This window comes from Tursiops truncatus, chromosome 18 (assembly GCF_011762595.2).
Source record: "Tursiops truncatus isolate mTurTru1 chromosome 18, mTurTru1.mat.Y, whole genome shotgun sequence".
NCBI lineage: Eukaryota > Metazoa > Chordata > Mammalia > Artiodactyla > Delphinidae > Tursiops > Tursiops truncatus.
In genome coordinates, this window is record NC_047051.1 from 44,620,322 (window position 1) to 44,642,698 (window position 22,377).

At 33.0% G+C, this 22,377-nt stretch overlaps 1 protein-coding gene across 3 annotated transcripts in view; it reads right to left on the bottom strand.

Annotated features, from left to right (window-relative positions):
• The window catches only part of DACH1 (dachshund family transcription factor 1), a 417,765-nt gene that overhangs the window by 38,947 nt on the left and 356,441 nt on the right, over window positions 1–22,377 (bottom strand). For 2 of the 3 annotated variants that reach the window (XM_033843676.2, XM_073795288.1), the window contains exons 7-10: window positions 14,009–14,160; window positions 5,091–5,238; window positions 1,965–2,108; window positions 1,396–1,464 (exon numbers count right to left, since the gene is read on the bottom strand). In XM_033843676.2, the coding sequence (XP_033699567.1) occupies window positions 1,396–1,464; window positions 1,965–2,108; window positions 5,091–5,238; window positions 14,009–14,160 (513 nt within the window). The remainder of the gene's footprint in view (window positions 1–1,395; window positions 1,465–1,964; window positions 2,109–5,090; window positions 5,239–14,008; window positions 14,161–22,377) is intronic. The other variant, XM_073795289.1, reaches the window with a different exon arrangement.

Consider the following 22,377-nt stretch of genomic DNA (forward strand, 5'->3'; position numbering starts at 1 on the left):
GAGTTCTGACCACCTTGAGAATTCTGTGGATATCAGATAATTTATATATCACATCTACCTAGAGACTTATGTGCTTCCTTAGACCACTTTGGACATTAGCTAAGTTAGTGCCTGAGTAGTGCTCAAACACACAAACCAGGGCTGATTATCTACATTGGCCGTATTGAGGTTATTGCCCCTGATAAAGAGGACTGGCTTTGTTATTAGCACATATTGTTTACATGTGTGTGCAATTCTTTGGAGATGCAACAGAAATCTTTTGATTTTAATAATATTAGATGCACCCACATATATAATTTTACCTAAGTCCGTAATGCTCTAAAACAATGAAGTCTTTTCTACATCTACAGGTGCATTAATCTTGTATATCCAAGAAGGTGTCTCATAATAACATATGGTTCAAGCCTTAGGATTTAAAAAATAATTATCATGATGTCAGTTAAAATCAACAAGCAAAAAACATTCTCCAGGAATGTTTCAAGTTTCCAATTTTTATTTATTGCATGTATGATACTTTACAACATTATATTTCCTTTACACTAAACCAAGAATGATACTTTTGAAACTGATTAAGTACCATGATTAACGTCAAACAATATCCCTAAAATGATTGAGCCTAAAATGCAAAATAAAAGCAATTGAGAGGATTTTAGCAGTTCAAGGCTTCCCTTTGAAGAATCACCTTCATTTAATGCTCTTTTTACTGTTTAGTATTCATGCTGTTAGATTGAGTTTATTGTCTAGAATAGATGTTAGACTATAAGTGCTACCTTCAGATTTTGTTCTTTCCTTAATAGTGTGGTCTCGGCAATATAAATATTTTGCTCTTCTGAGTGTTTAATAAAACTCCCTTTAGTATTCTATATATGATTTTGCTCAGCAGATTTGTGTTATTAAAATGTATATAGTGGCACACAGAACATTTGGAAAACCCACATAAGACCAAACAATCTTATTTATTGTTAGCTTTCAACTGGCCTATTTTGCATGTAATGTCACAAGAACAAAAAGAAGACAATTTCAAATTTTAAGAACTACCTAGTTGATTAACTCATGAATTTACTGATATAGAACTTATAAACCCTTCGTGTATTAGATTGGGCTTCAAGCATTCAATAAAACACATTTACTGTGTTCAAGATTAAATCATACATTGTTTAAAATTAATTATTCTTTTTTAATTGCATTGTATAAACAGAAATGACCTGTTAATTTAAAGAAAGTCTATCAGCACAAAATGAATTCACTCATATAAACAAGCAAGATGAACTTGACCTTGTTTGAACTTGTTTTGATGTGGCCCAGATGGTAGGCTACATGCTTGAATAGCAGGCTAAAGCGGAGGAAAAACTCATAGAGTAAGATCTAGATTTATAGCCTTTTGCAAATTCCTACCTTGTATTGTCCTTTCGGCATCTGTTCTGCCGCCACTGCGGTCAGCTTCTATCTCTGGGGTCAGAGAGTCTAAAAGCACAGAAAGTTAAGAGTGACACACATTTCATTTGATTCCCATTGTCCTTTTTAAAAAAGCAACCTGTTACTTTGGTGCTGAATTAAAATTACATAAATCTTTGTCATCTTTTAAAGCTTGAACAAAGACTATAACCATGAGAACTATCAGAAGATTTGAATGGATAAATAATGCAAAATTGTTCATGAAATGAGATGGGGGGGTTGGGAACTTCTCAGATTAATATTTTATTATGTTTCAGTACAGACAGATTTGGTTAAATAGAGAAGCAATGTCAAGTCTCAGATACTGAAGTAACAAAACTGTGGAAGCACCTATGAAATAAAACATTTCCCCCAACACATATGACTCTTCTTCCCACCCTGCTTTCAAGCAGAGCTTAATGAATCACAAGCCATAGAAATATACAAAACCACAAACACATGTCTAAAATTGCCTTTTGAGTATTCAAAATGAAAGTTAGTTAGCCATGCATAAAGATGCATCCTCTTACCATTTAAGACCCTGAGACTATCTGCTGAAGCTGCCTGTTTTAGTGTTTGTTCGGCTTGCTCACGCCGTTTTGTCTCAAATTCAAGTGCTTCCTGCAATTTTCTCTTTGCCTTCTTCTCCTTCTTTAGCCTCTTTTGAACTATGGCTAGAAAAGAGTATATGTACATTATTATATTTTAATTTTTTTGCAATGATCAAATTTCCACAAATGGTCTGTGTTTTATGTAATGTTCTTCTTCTTTTTTTTTTTCCTTGCTGGACTGCATCTGTCTATGCAGAGGAAGTTTAAAAACAGCAACCCACTTTTACCTAAAATAAATCTAAGTAAAATATCTAAGGAGGCCAATTTTTATTTAGCTTTGAACTATTACAAGATTGACTCTAATTGTCATATGTGGAGGCAGATTTAATGGGAAACTAATTTTAATAGATATTTCTATTCACTAATAAAGGAAGACTGATTAAGTAAATTTTGTGGCTTAGTCTCTGCCCTGGAATCAGACTAACACAAAGTAGTCTGAATAGTGCAAAACTTTATGACTCCTATCTCTTTATGAAGCATCAATTTTGGGTAGTAAATGGAGCATTTCCCCTATAAATGCTTTACAAAGATGTTGCACCAGCAAAATTTTTAATAACTCTTTCTTGAAATTTTAGAAAATGCAACAAATATTACTGTATATGAGGAGCTAAATAATCTTAATTATTGTTAACACATATAAGCAGATATTTTTGGATGAAGCTATTGCAATTTTCTTAGAGATATTAATAATTTCTTCATAGCAAATATATATGCACTATAACATATTTCAAGAAAGTTTTACTTTTACTCTGCAGGAATCTGATGAGTATAAAACTTCACTGCTACTTATATAAAAAAGTAGCTTATGATACAAAAAGTTAACTATGATGAATTTTTCTCCTACTGGACAATTTATATATTTGTATATAACATGTAATCAATAAATAATGACAAATGTTCCTCACAAAATATACGTTAACTGTACTTTCATACATACAATAATTGATCATTGTTTTAACTTTTATACTATATATAAAGTAAGCAATCAGCATATGGAAATCATAAAAGTCCTTTCTCTGAAATAATTTGCTCTTGGATAGTTGATAAACATTGTGGATGTGAATGTGACAGAATCAGTATTAGAAAATCCTTCTGGTAGAGTTAGTCACAAGAAGTAATCATTCCAAGTTTATTATATGATTACTTACTACAGATTAAAGAACAACATTTTTTATTTAGCACAATATTTACTCAAAATATAAAATAAGGTAATAATGGCTCATGTAAGAGTTTTACTTTCAATTTCTAATTTACACAAATCCCATTTTTATAATCATTATTATTAAGATGGCAGACCATTAACTTGTCTGGTTTGTTGTTGCTGGTATTATATATTAACAGAAACTGTATTTTATCAAAATGTACATTGAGTACAGTCTTATAAGAAAAACAAAACTGGTTTCAAATAAATGATAATTTCCTTTATTTAATAGTGTGAAAATCATATGCTTATCTTAACAAAATTACTTGCCTACTCTTTCCCTTTCCAAAGATGATTGTTTATAAGTCCCTTTAAAAAGAAACAGTAATTTCTGAATTATTTATTTGGATTGTGTACTCCCATGGCACTGAAAGCTCAATATCCAGCGCCTTGCCATAGACGGCTCACTGCTTCCTCCTGTGTGACTGAAGCAAATGGGATTGCCATGTTCTCTCTTCAAGGTAATATGCTGCTTCAATAGACACACTCATAATAGATAATTACTGATAGTTATTACTCTTAATTTGTTGTTCATAATTAATTAAATGGGAGGTGCATGATGTGATCTGTGAAACATTTTGCCCTATACCTCTAGTGGTTAAAGGAATAAAACAGAATGTAAATCTTCCAACAGTTGTGAACCAACAAAATTCTGAAAGTCTCTCAAGTAACCAAAAGGTTACTTTAGGAATTCAAGAGTCTGCTTTTAAGTCTTCTAAAAAAAAACACTTCTCCAAGTGAGAACAAAATCAAGACATGGCTATCTCATCGAAGATCGTTCCACAGAATGAACTATGTTCACTTAGAACATACCCTGCTATCAATGTTTATCTTGTTCTGATTACTCTAGTATCTAAATCTATGCGAAATCACATTATTTAGAACAGTGCTATACACCTGGGGTGACAGTTTCCCAAATCAGCCTCATCCCAGGACCCACTAGCGTTGCTTCATAGTAACTAATGAAAAACCTTTAAGTCCTTCCAGTTTTAAAAGCAAAACAGAAAGAATGATTTTTAAATGACCATGTCAAACATATCAAAGGAGAAAGTGTGGAGTATTTATAATGAGTACTTATTAAATGAGAGAAAAGGAGCTCCCCCTTCTAGAATACTGAGGAGAACCTTAGAGCTGAGACAAACGGGAAGTGGTTGTAAAGAAAACACTCTTCGATTTCATACATAAAATAAACACATAAATATGAATGACCTTCAAAATTATCTATACATGCACTGTAAAGTGTGTAAAAAGCAGATCATAGATTGATAATATCATTATTTTTACCCAATAAAAATTCATATCAGTTTCTACTCTGATGTGTATTTGACCTTGTTGGATAAAAATGAGGCATTCAGAAAGAAAATTATACAAACACTCAACTTTGGTCATTTGTTCAGATATTCATCAGTCTCCCATTTCAGTTGATAAATATCTTACTAAATCTGCTTCGCCTGAATAATCAGTATTTTCTAGTTTAGCTTTATGACTTTAAGTTTTTCAAAGGGCAATTGTGAATGAATATAAAATTTTTCTTCATGGCTGTCATCTTATCAGAGCACCTTCTTATCTTAAAATTATGAATTTGTTAAATGCTGTAAGCAATAAAAATTATGTGATTAATGATATAATTGATATATTTCAACCCCCTGAGGTATGAACAGAAGAGAAACAATGTACTTTGGAGATTAAGAAGCACAGTAAGCCCAGGATTCAAATCCTGCTCTAAAATTTAGCTAAAAGTAAAAACAAAAAAGTTACGGTCTCACAGTAAATCACGAAACATAGTATTGTTATGTTGAATATTTGACATAAAGTATTAGACTTAGTTGGAAGTTTGAAAATACCTCTATTCTTTTGTTCCATCGCCAACTGCTTCTCCAGTGTTTCCCTTAATTCTCTTTCCCTTAAAAAATCCATCTTCAGTTCTGTTTTTTCAAGTTGAACCTGTTTTTCTTGAGCTCTGGCATTATCTATGGCAACTTTCAAGAGCCCCTGTACAAAGAAGGTATTCAGAATTGTAATATTTTGGTATGAAGCACATTTCATTCATTACTTTAAAGTATTTTAAAAGAGAACAACCCACTTATCAAATTCTTTGGCTCATGTTGTGCAGTCACTCTGTACTCACTAGGACAAATAATATAACTAAAGCAAAAAAAAATCTAAATTTAATTAAACTATTTTAGAAAGACAAATATTTTTGGCATGGAGGTTCAACTGCTTCTAATTAGAATATCTAGATTTAAAACTATATGAGGGTAGCACATAAGCGTGTCTAAGAAATAAATACCGTGGAGAAAATTAGACTGGAGCTGTTCCACGTGTAATTATCTGACATAGTTTATATAAGCCCATGTGATGCTGGCAGTACCCACCTATCTCTCAGGGCTCATTCTCTACTACTCCCTACTGAGATTATATGCGACACCAGTGGCCTTTCGTTTCTCAAGGCACTGATTTGTTTCTGCACCAGGGACTTGGATCTTTCTGATACCCTCCTGAATGCTTTTTCTCCCGAGTTTGCATGGCTCATCCTTCATTCATCGCACGTTTGTTCCGTCACCACTCAAGAGAGGCCTTCTCTTCCCATCCTATCTGGAACAGCCCTCCAAACTCACCTGCTTATTCCCTCCTTAAAATTCTTCATAGCATTATTATGTAATTTTGTCATATATTTATTCATTTAGTGCGTTATGTTGCATCTTCTCCACTGAAAGTTAAGCTCTCTGAGGCAGGGACATTTTCTCTCATTGGGTACTACGTCCCTAAAACCTAGAGAGTGCCTACCATAGAGTAGCTTTTTAAATTTTGATGAATAGAAATTATAATACTGGTATATTTTTCTCGAGCTACATAATATGTGTAAGGGATCCAAAACTTAGTGGCTTAATAGTGCATTATTTTTAAAAAGGCAATCAAAATGGCTATAAACAGAGGATAACTTTTAGGGGACTATTTGACAGTATATATAATAATTCAAGAGCATACGGTGAAGGCAAACTATATTTATTTATATAACATAAAGTCATATATATGTAATTTGACTGTATTCTATTTTTAAAAATTAGTATTCTCAGGTTTTTGAAAGTGAGATTATGAGAATATGTAAAACATATACAAAGCCTTCTGCATGTGTTCTCTTCTAAGATGCTTTAGAAAATTATTAGTAAACTTATTAGTAAAAATTGGAGCTAAAATTTCCATCCTTATCAACTCAGCAATACAAAATGCTGTTTTGAAGAAGATGTTTTGCTTTGGTTTGTGAACATCAGCAGCTGAATTTTTCAATTGAAATTAGAAATGAAATGGAAGTTAATGCCAATTGTAGATATATTCTAGAATGTGACCCCTTTGCAGGAGACACCACAAGCAGTTTGATTCAGGAATTTCAACTCCAGCTTGACTTGTTAGTGCAATAGGAATGTACCTTCAGCTCAGCCCACTGATGTAGCATTGTCACAAGCCATTTTAAGTCTCTTTTCAAGCACATATAAATTATTTCATATTTGTTGTTACTGACCCTGAGTTTTATGGATTAATTCTTGTGATATGAAACAAACCAGAGAATTTCTATGTGGCAGTTCATCCCTCCCTACTATTTTGTTTTTAGCAATAAAACATAGCTGCTAAGAAAACTGCCATCTTAATTCAGTAACATTCCTGTGTATGTTTCTTCTTCATCAGAAACAAACAATTAGTAACAAATAAAAGAGATCATTACATCAAGTGCCCTTTTAGATCACCCCAATTAAAACTTTAGTTTTGCTGTATTTTAATTCTAAGATACCAAATTCTAATTTTCTGCTCTGATTGCTCTTGTTGACTTATCTTTGAAAGATGTACTCTCTGTGCAATGTCTAGATATTATTTAGCAAGATGCCAATGTTGGCACCACTTAATGTGTTGATTGGTTGTATTATCAGTAGCTGTTTAAAATAAATTACTATTAAACTATTATTGTCCTTGGCTGACGAAACACAATATTTTGGCATTTTTAAAATATGAAACAATCATTATGAATAAACATGTTGAATAATGTTAAGCTGCAACTCTAATTTGTGTAATTTTATATTAATATTTGTTGTAAAGTATGAAGTTGCTAAGAACATTTATATTTACTGTTTCCTTTTGTTACTGTTGCTGCTAATGTCACTAATGGTAATATATTACCTATTCCTGCTGATTATGTCTGAAAAATATTAGCTTATAGGATCCAATACCATCTAGGGAATACTTATAAGCTGTATAAAATTAAGTTTCATTTTTAGACTTTAAATCAGTGCACATCAGGAGTCCAGTGTGAACAAAAATCTTCACTAGAGTCAAACAGATGCATATGCAAAAAATATGGTATTGCCTGTGACCGCTCTGCTGCAAAAAATATAGAAAACCGATTAAATTTCAGTGCAGCAGGGAGCTGGGAAAAGCAATAGCAAGTAGTGTTCACAACATCTACAAATCACTGGGACACCATTTTAACCATCACCGATAATAGTACTTTCAGATTTGTGTGACTTCTGTAAGTTTTCCAGGTAGATCATATGCAAAAGGTCACACTAAATGCTGGGTCTCATGTGGTCGTGCAGTATCAAGAAAATTCTACGATGACAGTAAAATACACGGGGCTTAAAACATGAATTTGCTTCCAAGGGGAGGTCAGTTCTCATGATGTTGAAGTTGGACCATGACAGTTGTGAAGAAATGCATTTTAAGCTTACTCTATGACACAGCAGTTGTTTGACCTCAAATTTCTTTTCTATAGGTCAGGCATAATGGTTGTCATAATACACAAACATTTTTGTTTTCTGAAATGATCTACCATGTAAATTAAATTATTTCCATAATTTTCAGAGAATGAGTCTATTATATATATAATATACATATATATATATTTAAGGACACTGATTAATCTAGCAATATCTCAACTATTTCTATAGCCTAGGAAGTACAAATATCTGTTTGTATAAGGGAACTACAAGATATACTGATATAAAAGAAACATTTCTTAATTTGCTAGTTAGATCCTAGAGGAAGAAAAGCTTACTTAATCCATATTTGTATTTTGTACACATTTATTTCAGAATCAGATGACACGTAAGGTTCCATGAATGTCACTGAAACTCACGTGCCAAAATTTGTGCTCAATAATTTGCTGCTTCTAATGAAAGTAAATAACTTAGTTGGAGGAGATTTTTAGCCATCACCTATTCTAACTAAAACCTTTTAAATATTAGAAAACCAAGGTCCAGAAGGAACAGGTGACTTATCCAAGATCCCAAACTAGTAAGTTGACTAAGCCTGGATCAGAAATCCCTAGCTTATTTAACTTTTTTTTTTTCTTTTGTTTCTTTCCAGGATGAGAAGGAATAGAGTGCCTTGAAACCAGGAACTTTTATAGACAGAAAAAAATATATAATAGCACAGTATCAACTAACACATTTTCACAGCTCTTGTGACAAAAGTTATAGCTATACTTGGTTTAATGTTATGGTTACTGTTCTCCGAAGTCGATTAACAATGACCTCTCCATCAAAAGCACTTCTAGGTATCCTACACTGGATATTGGTGTCTAGAGACCCTACAACGGGTAGAATTTCCTAAGTGATAAGAGCAACAGAGGTGAAATGGGTCGTCTGTTATTCACGATAAGCCCCTTGCAACTACACCTGAGTTTCTGTTACTAAGTAGACTTTTGGAAAGCCCCTAAAGGATGGGTGAGGTTCAGAGAGCTTCTGGATTGGTCAGCATGTGGAGGTACTGGCTGGGTGGCATGTGCAGAGGGCACAGAAGCTCTATGCCTCATCCCACATACCTTGCCCTATGCATCTCTTCTATCTGGCTGCTCCTGAGTTATATTGGACAAGTCATCTGCTCCTTCTTGACCTTGGTTTTCTCATCTTTCATAATAAACTGGGTATTTAGTAAGTAAAACATCTTCCTAAGTTCTGTGAGCTGCTCTAACAAATTAATTGAACTCATGGCGGTGGGGGGTGGGAACCTCCAATCTGTAGCTGTTTGGTCACAAGCACAGGTTATAATCTGGACTTAAAATTGACAATGGAAATGGGGGCAAGGAGTGCAGTCTTGTGGGACTGAACTCTTAACCTGTGAGATCTGATGCTATCTCTAGGTAGATAGTGCCAGAATTGAGTTAAATTGTAGGGCACCCAGCTGGGGTTGCAGAATTGCTTGGTATGGGAAAAACTACCAGACATTTCTTGATCAGAAGCGTCAGAAGTTAACTAGTGTTGGAGTAGAGTAGAGGAGACTTATACAGGAGTATTTTTCCTGTATAAGGACTCATTAAGATTACTCAGTAAATATTAGTTTTTACTATTTATGTTATTATCATTGTTGTTGTATACAATATAAATTAGTAAATACAATATAGAGTCCAGATTTTTAAGAGGTTAATGCTACTGTCTTCATTATAGTAAACTGGGTTAAAAATACTGGCTATATTTTACTGGTTTTTTTTATATGATCTCTTTTCACAAGTTGGTAATGGGAAAAAAGGGGAGAAGATTAATATATTATTATGATTAAAGATAAAAAGATATAATGTAAGACCAATATATCTGATTCTAGTCTACCCATATTTTGAAGCCAGTGTCCTATTTTGTTGTTTACCTTTTCGAAAAGTTTCCTTCTAATTCTCTTATCTGACTCTGTTATAATTAAAAATATGTATTGATGATGCCAATGAAAAATGATTAATTTCTTTGAAATGTATAAATTATAACATTACTGGCATGACATTGAAATGTAAAGACTGGAATATGTATAATCAGAATATTTGGTCAATTTTTTTTTTTTTTTTTTTTTTTTTTTTTTTTGCGGTATACAGGCCTCTCACTGTTGTGTCCTCTCCCGTTGCGGAACAACAGGCTCCGGACGCGCAGGCTCAGCGGCCATGGCTCACGGGCCCAGCCGCTCCGCGGCATGTGGGATCTTCCCGGACCGGGGCACGAACCCGTGTCCCCTACATCGGCAGGTGGACTCTCAACCACTGCGCCACCAGGGAAGCCCTGGTCAAATTATTTTTCATTGTCTTCCCTTAAATATAGAAGTAACGAATACTTCTTAAATACAACATTTAGATTATGTTTATTTATTAGACCATAATGAACCAATCTGGGACTGCCATGCATTGTGGTTTTAACATCCCTTTTAGGTCTTCCTTGTTTGTTTAATACCACCACATAGACAAACCACACTGACCCAAACTCCTAACCTCTCTCCCCTTATGGCATATATCTTTAGTGCTAACTTCACCCCTAACTAAACTTTATATTCTCTACCTTATTTTACCTTTCTACTTATTTACCTATTCTTATTTTAATATTTGTAAGTCATTTAAAATAATTCTTGTAAATAGGATAAACAATGTAAATCATTTGTTCCTGGTCCTATGTACAAATAGATCCCAGTTATTCTTTACAGCGTGAAAGCTCAGATTGAGTAAGTAGGTAAAATTCTCCTTTCAGTTTGTTCAAATGGTAGTCAATGATCGAAGGTGTCACATCCAGTAAATTGACACTAAAATTCTACTTTCCTCACCTATAATCTCACAGGGAGTTCTCCACAGATATGTTTGATTAAGGAAGCCATAATGAAAGACTACCCACATTGAAAAAAATAAAATAAAATTCCATATAAAATACATTTTTAAAAATCCTAAAAAGCAAAATCTAGAATGAATCCATATCTCTCACTAAAGTGAAATTGCTGTCTTTTACTGAAGATATCTTTATCCTTCATTACTTTTAATTTCTGAAACACTCAAATTTTAAGAAAGAACAGTATAGTTCTAGAAGGTTGCAAAAATCTAGTGCCTAAAGGTATATAATATATATATATATTTTCTATACTACATATATTTTTCTATACTATTGATATATATAAAATATGTATTTTCTATACTATATATAGTACATATATATTTTAAAATACTGGTCTACAGTATTTTTCCACAGGCCCTCTTTTAAAGCACTAAGAAATAACATTTATGAAAATTCAATTCTGATAACACATTATGGAAAGGACATCTGTAGTAATCATTACAAATTTTAAAATTGAAAATTATCAAATTATAGAATATCATGAAATTAACTTATTGAATATTAAAACAATAACTCCTTAAATTATTCTTAAGAGATGTTTGGCCATTAACTTTAAGGAAAAATAGAGTCTATGTGCACTAAATTTAAATATAACCCAATGTCTTGGGTTTAATTACAATAACAAATATACATAAAAAACTTTAGTTTCAAACATGAAATTGTATGATGTAAAAAATATAAACATTTTTAACTCAATTCTTTTTCATTGTCATTGTGATAAAATACCTTCAAAGGAAATATGGAGCTTTAAACTTACCACGCCAAAAGAGTGTTACCATTTGAAACAGAAAGCAGAGAACCCCATTATATATAATTGAAATTGCAGAGGAAATTGAGGTAGACAGAATGTAATTACCCAAATTAGAATTTGGACAGCAAACACATTTATACTATATGCCCCATAAGCCAGGGTCATGACTGTTTAAACATTCTATACCATTCCTAGGATATTACTATAACTCAATATATGTGGCAATAATAAAAGAGCTAGCATCTATGACCTTTTGCAAAATAATGTGAAGCCATTACTGAACATAAATCCAGTATGTGTGTCTAATGAGTGTGTATATATATATATATACATGTATATATGTATGTATGTATGTATTGTGTGTTTGTATTACTGTGCATGGAACTCAATAAGATTTTTCATCTTTATTTTACCTTATGTACACATATGTGCATACACATATACATGTATCTAGGTATTAAATCCATACATATAAATATATAATATCTACATATATATACATACTTATATATATGCAAGACTGAAGTGAACAAGCATAATTTATTTTAAATGAAGTATTCTTATTGTAAGTGTTCTAACTTTATCAGACACAGTTTCCTATGATTTGGGACTAGAAATAAATAACTTAGTTTGCCTTGATGATCATTCTATCATCAACTCTTCCTAAAATATACCTCTCAAGGCTGGTTGGAAGGTTAGAGAGTATATTAAATCTAGAGATATATTCAATGAAATAAATTATTTGTCTAAAATTTGTACGTTTTAAAACTGAAGTTTCCTTTTTTTTTTCTTTAAAGAAATAATTCCAATTTGAGGTGATGCAGATATTTCCAGTCTGGGTATTACTGGCCAGGGGTGGGTGGAAAAACACTCTCAAACTGACAGAATTTGACTTAGTGATGTGGTTTTCACACACAATGCAAGGGTCCCTGTGTAAACCCACTCTTCAGATGAGCAAGCTCGTCTATACTAGTGAATGTTTACACAGAAATGTTTTCTCTGCTGAAATTGAAATTAAATTACCACTTTCCTGGTTAAAGAGGTTTTAGTTAGTGAAGATACAGACACCTAAATGGAGAAATTTAAGTTAAATGCTTAGCTTCATATGGGGTTATATACATAAGAAAATAAATTGTTCCCTTACTTCTCAGAGTGTCCATTTTAAAACGTTGAGGGATATTTTCTGAAAGCATTTAATTTGACAAAGGAGAAATTCATTAAAAACTCTACCTTGGAAAACAATAATATGGGCCAAATTTTGAAAAAAATAAGTTTTATGTTTATTCTAAAATATAATCAATTATTTAGCCTTGATTACATTTAGGCTAGACTGATGATTTATTTCAATTACTGAGATATAAAACCTTAAAGTTGAATACAGTTCTGGAGACTCTAATTACGTTAGTATTAAAAATGCCATATTAATAGATGAGAAGATATGTTACATTAAAGGCCTTCTGTTATGTCCTTGGAGGGGTAAATAAAATTAATTACATTTCTACTGGGAGAAAGTTTAATATGGTAGGAAATGTGTACAGAAAAATATCACTAAGGATCGAGTGCTTGAGCAAAGATTAAAAAAAAAAAAAATTACCAGCACAGTATCTGTAAGCGTATGCTTACTACTAGCTATTCCAAGTGTGTTGAAGTAGATGGCAAAAATCTCCATCTGGGGTCCACATGACCACTTCATGTGTGGGCAAGAAAATTATGCTTTCTTTTATCCCAAACACTCTTATTATTTTGGCTCCATGCTCTATGTTATTGCTAACTGTAAGTATTTTTGATTCATAATGTACTGTACGTAAAATATACATCCTGAAGACTACATAGGAAATCCGTGGAAAGTTTTGTATGGCTTTTTGAAGTCTATTCTTTGAAGAAACCCTATTAACTGAAATAAACTTATTTATGAAAGAAGGGATTTTTTGGATTCTTTTACTTTAGACATATTTGAATGACTAAACATATCATTTCCTCACCGAAAGGCCAACAGTTTAAAAATAGCTAAATATTTATTAGCACTGGTATACTGTCATTTAGTACATCAGACAAACTTAAACAGTTAGATTCCTCCCATTAATTGGCAATAAGGAAGGCATTTAGGCAGAATAATTTTTAAAAGGCCTAGGTCATTTGCATCTAAGTTTTCATTAAGGTGTGTACACCTTAATGTGTGTATATTAATGTGTGTAATATACACATATTTGAGTATTTCTAACCAATTTGATTTGTGTAGTAAGTTTAAAATCTTAAATTGCTAGAAAAATTTCAATACCATGGTTCAGTCAGTCTCAAGAATGGATTAAGCTGGAATAGTATGAATTTGGGAAAAATAGACAACTGAGCCTTCCACGTTCCTTTCTCCCAGACTGTGAAAAAGTCCTACCTGTATGTTAGTCAGAAGGGTCTCTATGGAAGACAATCCATCAGGAAACAGAAAAGGAGATGGGAATCCTGGAGGTAGTGGTTGTCCGTGCCCAGTTAGAGAAAGTTTGTCAAGGCTGTCTCTTGCAGTTGGTGTGGAAAGCGGGGTCTCATCTGTATGTGATTGAAACAAAAATATAGAACAAGTTACGCTTGTCTGTTTTTATTAGACCTCAGTAATGGCTTCCCTAGTGGTTTCCAGAACATTTATTGCAAATTGGTTCCTGCTATCAGGAGAAAATGCTTTCTGCTGAATTTTCTTTAATGAAAAAGCTGTGGAGATACAACAAGATAACATTAATGAGTAACTTTATAAGCCTCTTAAATGCAGTCTCTAATGAGACTGAGTTTACAGTGCCATAGAATCTTTTTAAAACAAATATTATCTCATATATAGTTGTGATAATATATTCAGGCTGACTTTATGGGCACCTTCCCAATTATCTCATTTTAGTTTGTTCTGTTCGGATTGACAATAGGGTATTTCTAGAGCTTCATATAGGAGAAATGTTATGTATATTAGTGTCTCTTTCTCAATTAACCCTTCCTATATATCAATGATTTGTTCAAATATATTCTTAAGGAATCTACAAGTGACTATACAATTAAAACCTTTAATTCCACGACTAAAATAAAAACTGGAATCAAATATATTCTTTCTCAATTATAATTGAATAATTCAATATCATGAAAACTAAAGATCTAATTCTTTTGGCCCTGAATACCTCTCACCTCATATTGAAAAACTAGTTTTTTAAACATGAAAAAGGGGTCTAAAGAAAGGGTAATAATATACAACTCTCAAAACATTTCAAAAATCAAATATAAAACCTAAGATAAATTAACCTTTACTTTGCTTATTGAACATTCTCCAACATTGTAAGCAACTTAGAATAATGCCCAGATACAAATTCTTTTTACTCTCACGGTGAAATCTTCTTATTCAGTTCTTTATTATTTAAACATTTTAAAATACATACTTATTATGGTTTATTTTAGTCTATTATATCACAGAGAAAATTTTATTCAGGGCGGGATTCTCAATTTTGTAAATATTTTCATAATTCACCCCAGGAAAATTAGAGCAATATATTTGCACAGTCCTGATAATATCTCTTAATTTTGCAAGTGGCTAAAAACTTCAGCACACTTACCTTTATGCTTATAATTTGATTCCACTGTTCTCCTGAATCATTTCTTTATTTTTCATTACAACACCTAACCACACAAAACCTTTTCCAATTCCCTCTCTCTGGGGCAGAAATATTCTGGAAGTTGCCGCACTTCTCTGTCTCTGACTAATGTCAGGACAAGTTAAATTCATCTCCCTCACCTTTCCACATTTCTAGTTAATGAACCAAAAGGGAAGAAAGGTTGGGGAGGGGAGTGACGGACACAAGGCCTTCTGTTAACTACCCTGCTCTCATACACACTCACTCATTCCTTAGCAGTTTCTCTTTCCACTCCCTCCTCTGTTAACTTACTGACAGATGATCTGAGGCAGCAGGTACTAGAAGAAGAAACAGAGTTAGCAGCCTGCGTAGGACTCATTGTGTTCTTTATTTTTTTAATCACTCTTGTCACCAGGGTTAAAGAAAGCCTGCAGTGCAGGGGTAGGGCTACTACGTGGCTAATATGATCAAGGTGATCTTGGACACCATTTACCTAGCTGTCATAAATTACTCCTCCAGACCAAGGCTGCTAGCATTTTCTCATGATAGCTCTGCAAAGGCACTTGTTAAACATCTATGTGCATGTGAAATTGTTTAAGAATAAAGAGCTATATTTTTGATCAGCATCACCTTAGCTGTCACATACTAAAGAAAGTGTGGCTTAATAGATCATGGGGATAATAATTGCTTGTCTCTTGAAGAAAGGCATAGAACCAGATGACCACCTGAGTTTGCTTTCAGCATTAGAGTCTATGACTCCACAATTCTTAAAGGTTGTCCAAGCAAAAAGCATCAAATGTATGTATACACACACACACACATTTGATTATAAGTTCCATAATTCCCATGACTACTTGACTTAACCAATACATTTATGCTTGACTACGTTTGGCTATTGTGTGAGTTAATTCATTAATCACTCATGATATATACATTTATATATGTATTTACTTAATACTACCAATATCTACTTAAACAATGTACTAGAAACTGGAGAAGTGATGTTAAAAAATACAATTTGCAAGTCTTAAGAGCTCATCTAGACCCTAGTGACAGATTCCAATTGTAAAGTAGCTAATTCTTATGGTTAGTAAAACATTTTGTCTTCCATCATTATTCTGTTAGCTACTCTAATTTTTTCCCAATGTAGGATTAAAATTGTTCCTTGTTTATGTGTAGGAATATGTGGGGTGTGTGTGTGAATGTCATTTTTTTTTTTTTCTGCAGTTGCTTCAGTGGAATGCTCATCTTTGTCCTTACGGCTTCAGGTAAGTGTGAACAGACTATCATGTAGTATGGTATTATGTGATTAGATTCATTTATTTATCATTTTATATGGTTGAGATACTGCACTAAGCCACTTTCACTCAATCAAATTTAGGGCACAATGACAGCTATAAAGAAATGAAAAAAGAGTGATTCTTAAGATCAATAAACATATTTGAAAAGAAGACAAATAAATTAATCAAAGATCGAACAAAACAAAAATATTCCTTTGGGCTTCAAGACCCTACTGTCTGAGAAAAAGTTGTCATCTTGTGGCAATTAACATCATAGAAAGTCTCAGTCTTCCTACAAAGATAGTAAAATTGGGAACACAGTTATTCCTTTTGAAATAAAAGTGACCTTTGATATCCTAAATGTCTTAAGAAGATTAAAGCAAAAGTTTGAGAAGCCAGACAACATGGAAGAGTGTTTTGACATCACATAATCTCCACTGACTTCAAACAATGAATGATGATGAAGCACAAATTCACAAAACACCTATTGCAGCTTGATATATCTGTACATTTTTTAAAGTTTTATCTTTAAAAGAAAGTTAGTTTGTCAGATGCTATTCTCTTTGAATTATTATGGCATTTGACAATGTAATCTCTGTTTTTTGTTCTTTGATACTATGCTTTTAAATAATTGTAAACTTATGGAGAAGTTGCAAGAATTGAACAAAGAATCCCTATATACTTCTGTAGTGTATTGAATGGTAGCCCCCCGGTCCCCACTATAAGTCCATGCCCAATCCCTGGATCCCAGTAATTCTAGCTTATTTGGAAAGAGGGTTTTTGCAGGTGTGATTAAGTTAAGGATCTTGAGATGAGATCATCCTGATGTAGGATAAGCCCTAAATCCAATGACAAGTGCCCTTATAAGAGAAAGGCAGAGGGAAATTTGAGACACAGAAGAGGGCCACAGAGAAGAGGAGGAGGCAAAGTGGAGATGGAGACAAAGATTGGAATTTGGGGGCTATAGTCAAGGAATGTTGACAACCACCAGAAGCTAGAAGAGGTAAAGAACAGTTTCTCCTTTTTCGTCTCTTGGAGGGAGCTCATCATGCTGATACCTTGATTTTAGACCCCTGGTCTCCAGAACTATGAGAAAATAAATTTCTATTGTTTTATTGTGGTAATTTAAAATGAATTTCTATTGTTTTATTGTGGTAATTTATTAAACCAGCCCTTGGAAACAAATTTAACTCCTTCCTCAAATTAAACAATTGTTTACATTTTGCCATATTTGGTCTTTAATTATTTCTCTGTCTCTGTCCGTCTCTTGCTCTGTGCATGTGTATGTATGTCTGAACCATCTTCCCTCTTTAATCTTTAAGACTTCACTGCATATTTCATAAGTACAAGGGCATACTTTTTCATAATCACAGTATAAAATCAGAAAGAATAATGTATATAGAATACTATTGTTCAACCAAGAGTCCATATTCCAATTCCATTACCTGAGACGTTTTACTATAAAGACTTAATTAATAAATAAGTATTTTAATTTACTTGACAAGTACTGGGGAAGTATTTTCTCTGAGCAGGTGGCAGGTATATAGTAGCCTACAGGATGGCCTCTGATGATTCCTCCCTGCTGTTATTCACATCCCATATAGAACCTTTCCCTTAGTCTGAGTTAGACCTAACAAACAGAATAAAGCAAATGTGATGGGATGTCACCTCCAAGATTCAGCTGAAGAAAGTCTGTTTCCATCTCTCTCTCTCTCCCTTTCCTTATATTTCCTGCCATGGAGGAACCAGCTGTAATGTCATGAGACAGCCCTGCTCAGGGACAAAGGACAAGAGACAGGGCTGCCAAAAACCACATGAGTTGGCTTGAAAGATTCTCCGTGCCCAGTCAATCCTTTAGATGAGACTGCAAGCCACGCTGATGGCATAACTGCAAACTCTTGAGACCTTAAACCAGAGGTATCCAGCTAAGTTGTACCCAGATTTTTGATTCACAGAAATCATGAGATTTTAAATGTATGATGGTTTAAGCCACTAAGTTTTAGTGCCATTTGTTCCACAGCTATAGATAACTAAAACTGTGCACACTACTTTCTGAATACATTGGGATGTATAATGAAAATAATTCAGTGTTCAGTTAGTAACAGCCACTTTGGACATGGGACAACTTCTTCAGGCTTCAATTTCCTCAATTTTAAAAAACTAGCAGGTTGAATGAGACAAACTCTAGTATCACTCAAATCTAAAATTACACATTCTCTGTTACTCCTTATAAGAAATCAGAAAAATTAGTTAAGTGGAAATTTCACTTATATTGATTGGAGGGTGATAGTGCATCAATTTGGCATCTGAATTTCAATATCTTAATTACAAATTCCAAAGAGTTATGGATATCTCGTTAACATCTGAAAAAGAATGAGTCACACAAACACGAAATTTCAGAGAAAGCTATTGATTATACTTAGGTTTACAAACTCTATTTTATAAGGAGTCAAATTATCTTGCTTCATTTTATCAAATTAGACAATTTGATAAATTCTAATAAAATTTGAAAAATTTATAAGACAGTCATTCACAACACTGAGGACTGATGCAATGATGGGTACATCTTCCTAGGAATAAAGTAAGCACTTTTGAAAGCTGCATTATCTAGGGCATAATCTTTTTAAATACTCCACAACCGTAGGGGTCAGTAGTTATGCCAATTCTCTAAAGAGTTCTTGTTGTTTTTAAAGTCCTAAGAAAGAGTGGTTATTAACTTTAAAGTATTCTTGTATTTTAATTTAGTTCTAGGGAACTACAGTGATTTTCTAAAGGAAAACAGAACAGCACATTATAAACTAACAAATGATTTCATCTTTTGACCAGAAAAAGCTACTGATTAACATCTTAATAATTATAACAAATATAATTATGACAATTATAACAAGACATAATCAATTAACATCAATTAGAACATAAAGGACAATATAAAGAGAAAGTAAAAAAGAGAAGAAAATATTTTAAAACTCCAAAATCAATAAAGTATGAAAAAATGATATTTCATTCTTCTCATCATTTCATCTCATGATTCTACTCATATTTTAAGTCACTTATCAATAAATGACTATCACTAAGATTGATGCCGCTGTAAGACAGGCTTTTTTCCATCCCATCTTATCACACATAACAATTTAGCAGGATATCCTAAGGAACAATGTTGTTTGAAAAAGTAATGAGCCTCTACTTTTAAAATGTTTTCTTTCCTGTTAATATGTTATTTTCATAACTAATCCCTTTGGGTTTGAATTATATATTCGTTTTCAAGTGTGTGTGTGTGTGTGTGTGTGTGTGTGTGTGTGTGTGTGTGTATCTTTGTCTCTGATATCTTTTATTATATCATAAGGTCCAAGTAGAAAAATACTCCCTTTTAGAAAACCATACATTCCAAGGGAATTCACATTTATTCATAGTAATGTGAAGTAGATACCAGCAGTATTAAAATGGAAAAATTTCCATATTTAATGTTTACAAGTGATCTGAAAGTTTGCATGAAACTGTTATATTTCTGTACTGGTAAAGTAAAAAAAAATGTTGACAAAAATTCTGGAGAATATGGTACTGTCTATAGAGAAGTGAATAGTTATTTATAGAAATAAAAATTTTTCTTGGTCATTTTGATAAATTCCCATCACAATTGTATATAAAGTTAAGTTTACTGGTGTTTTTGGAAACTCATCAGCCACATTGTCCAACTGGAGTAGAGGCATGAATAATTTAAAAAATTAAGTATTGGTGTTTAAAAAGTTTGAAACTTACATTCAAATGTAAAACACAGTCATTTAAATTGAGCTCAGTCACACCTCAACCATGGTTCATTCTTACTCGAGACACTCTGGATTTAATTTGACAATAGGAACTAATAATTCTGATGCCACAATGTAATCTTAAATCAAAAACTGGTCACAAACTTTCATGTATCTATTCCAATTCTTATAAAATATCCAGGAATATCACAAAATAAGTCCTTTCTCATATTTTAAATTTTAAGCCCACTTTCCAAATTCTGGATTTAAAATTACTCCATTTTTTTTTACATAAAATCGTTACCATAATGTGATACAGTTACAGTAAAATGAGAAGTAACCCAGGCTAGATTCAGAAGGGGTGAGTTTAAGTCCTGGTTCTACCAAGTGTTAGCAAATAACTGAGCAAAGAATCCATCTGTTATGTTCTATGAGACTCATTTGGTCTATTTATTAAAATGAAGACCACAGACTGAAGGGACTGTAGTTCAAATCCAATTAGGTTATGTATATGAAAGTGCTTTGTGAAATATAAAATGCTAATAAATATAAAGTATTAATAATTAAGAAATAACTAAATTTATTCGAAATTTCCTATTGTAAACTTGGCTTCAATGTGCCATGGAGGGAAACTTAATATTGTACCATGAGCCATAAGCCTGTGGTTTCTATATTATTTCTCTCTAATGAGCCTTGTGATGATGAAATATCATGTTGATAATAAAATTACTACTGTATATTATTACAGTTGCCATATATAAACTAAACCTGAGTTAGTTCAGTGAACAGTTAAAATTGACTATGATAGAAATAACTTGAGAAAGGGCCAAAGAGGATGAACTAGTTTACTGATTTTCTTCAGGTAGCAGGTCCTAAAGAAAATGGGTAAATTTACTTACACAAAAAGAAAATAGTACAGATTTTGGAGAAATAGACTGAAAAGCATAAGAACACTTAATTGCTTGGATATACTGGAAGCAGTATTAGAACTCTGGATTTCAAGTTTGGGTAAACAAATGAGAAGATTTAATACTCAAAGGAGATCATTGTAAGTGCATCTTTGGCAGGATGATGGAGGTGTGCTAAGAAATACACCAAGCTCACAGTTCTGCCTAATTTAAGGCATAAAGTATTTATTACACACATATGCAACTATCATGGGTTGTTTGCTGTTGAGAAGCTGACAAAAGTTCGGGACCACTCCTTAAGGGAAGAAATAGAACATGTATTGCAGCTCCCTAACATACGGTAAGAACTGATTGATATCTGTTGAAAGAATATGTGAATGAGATGAGATGAGGCAGAAGCTGAAATGAGAAGGATATAGACTCTGCTTACTACACCCAGGAGAATAAAACTAAAAATACTTTCTACTGGGAAACCTCTCTATTGATTACAAGGCAATTTCAGAGACATTACCTTGGGTTAGGAGGAAGCCCTAGGAAGAAGATAAAAAAAATACATGCAATTATAATCCTAATAAGGGTATGTGCCAAAAGATTGATTCAAATGACACCCAGTGGTTATTTAGAAAAAGAAGAGATTATACTTAGATGATGCAAGTTGACAGCAGAATGAAGAAAAATAAAATTTTCATGGCAAGGTGCATTCGAAATGGGCATTGAATACTGGGAAATATTTAAACAGGGAAGGTGAAAGGGTTGTGAGGAAACCACACAGGGATAACAGTTCAAGGAAAACAGGGATACTAAGTGTCCTAAAGAAACTTTGTATATTTAAGGGGAAAGTGTATATTTTCTACCATTATTCTCAAAAGAGAGTCTTTAATTTCTGTCTATTCTGCATTTGTGTTTCAAAATCTATGTATGGAGGAAACACTAAATCAAGCTATACATTAATTTTAATTTCTAAACTTGGCCTTGACAGCAAAATTGTCCTTTGGCCATTGAGAAGATGAAACTAAAATTCTCAGGCATCTGTGCATAGATTTTTTTTCCTCCCACAAACTGGAATTTCTTGGCAAAATACAATGGTGCCACACATTAAACACACACACACACACACACACACACACACACACACACTGATTTAACTTTTAAACATTTTGGGTGGCTTTCACCCCTGCTTGTCTCTTAAAGTCTTAAGCTGTAAGTATTTATGAAGGAGCTGGTGTAG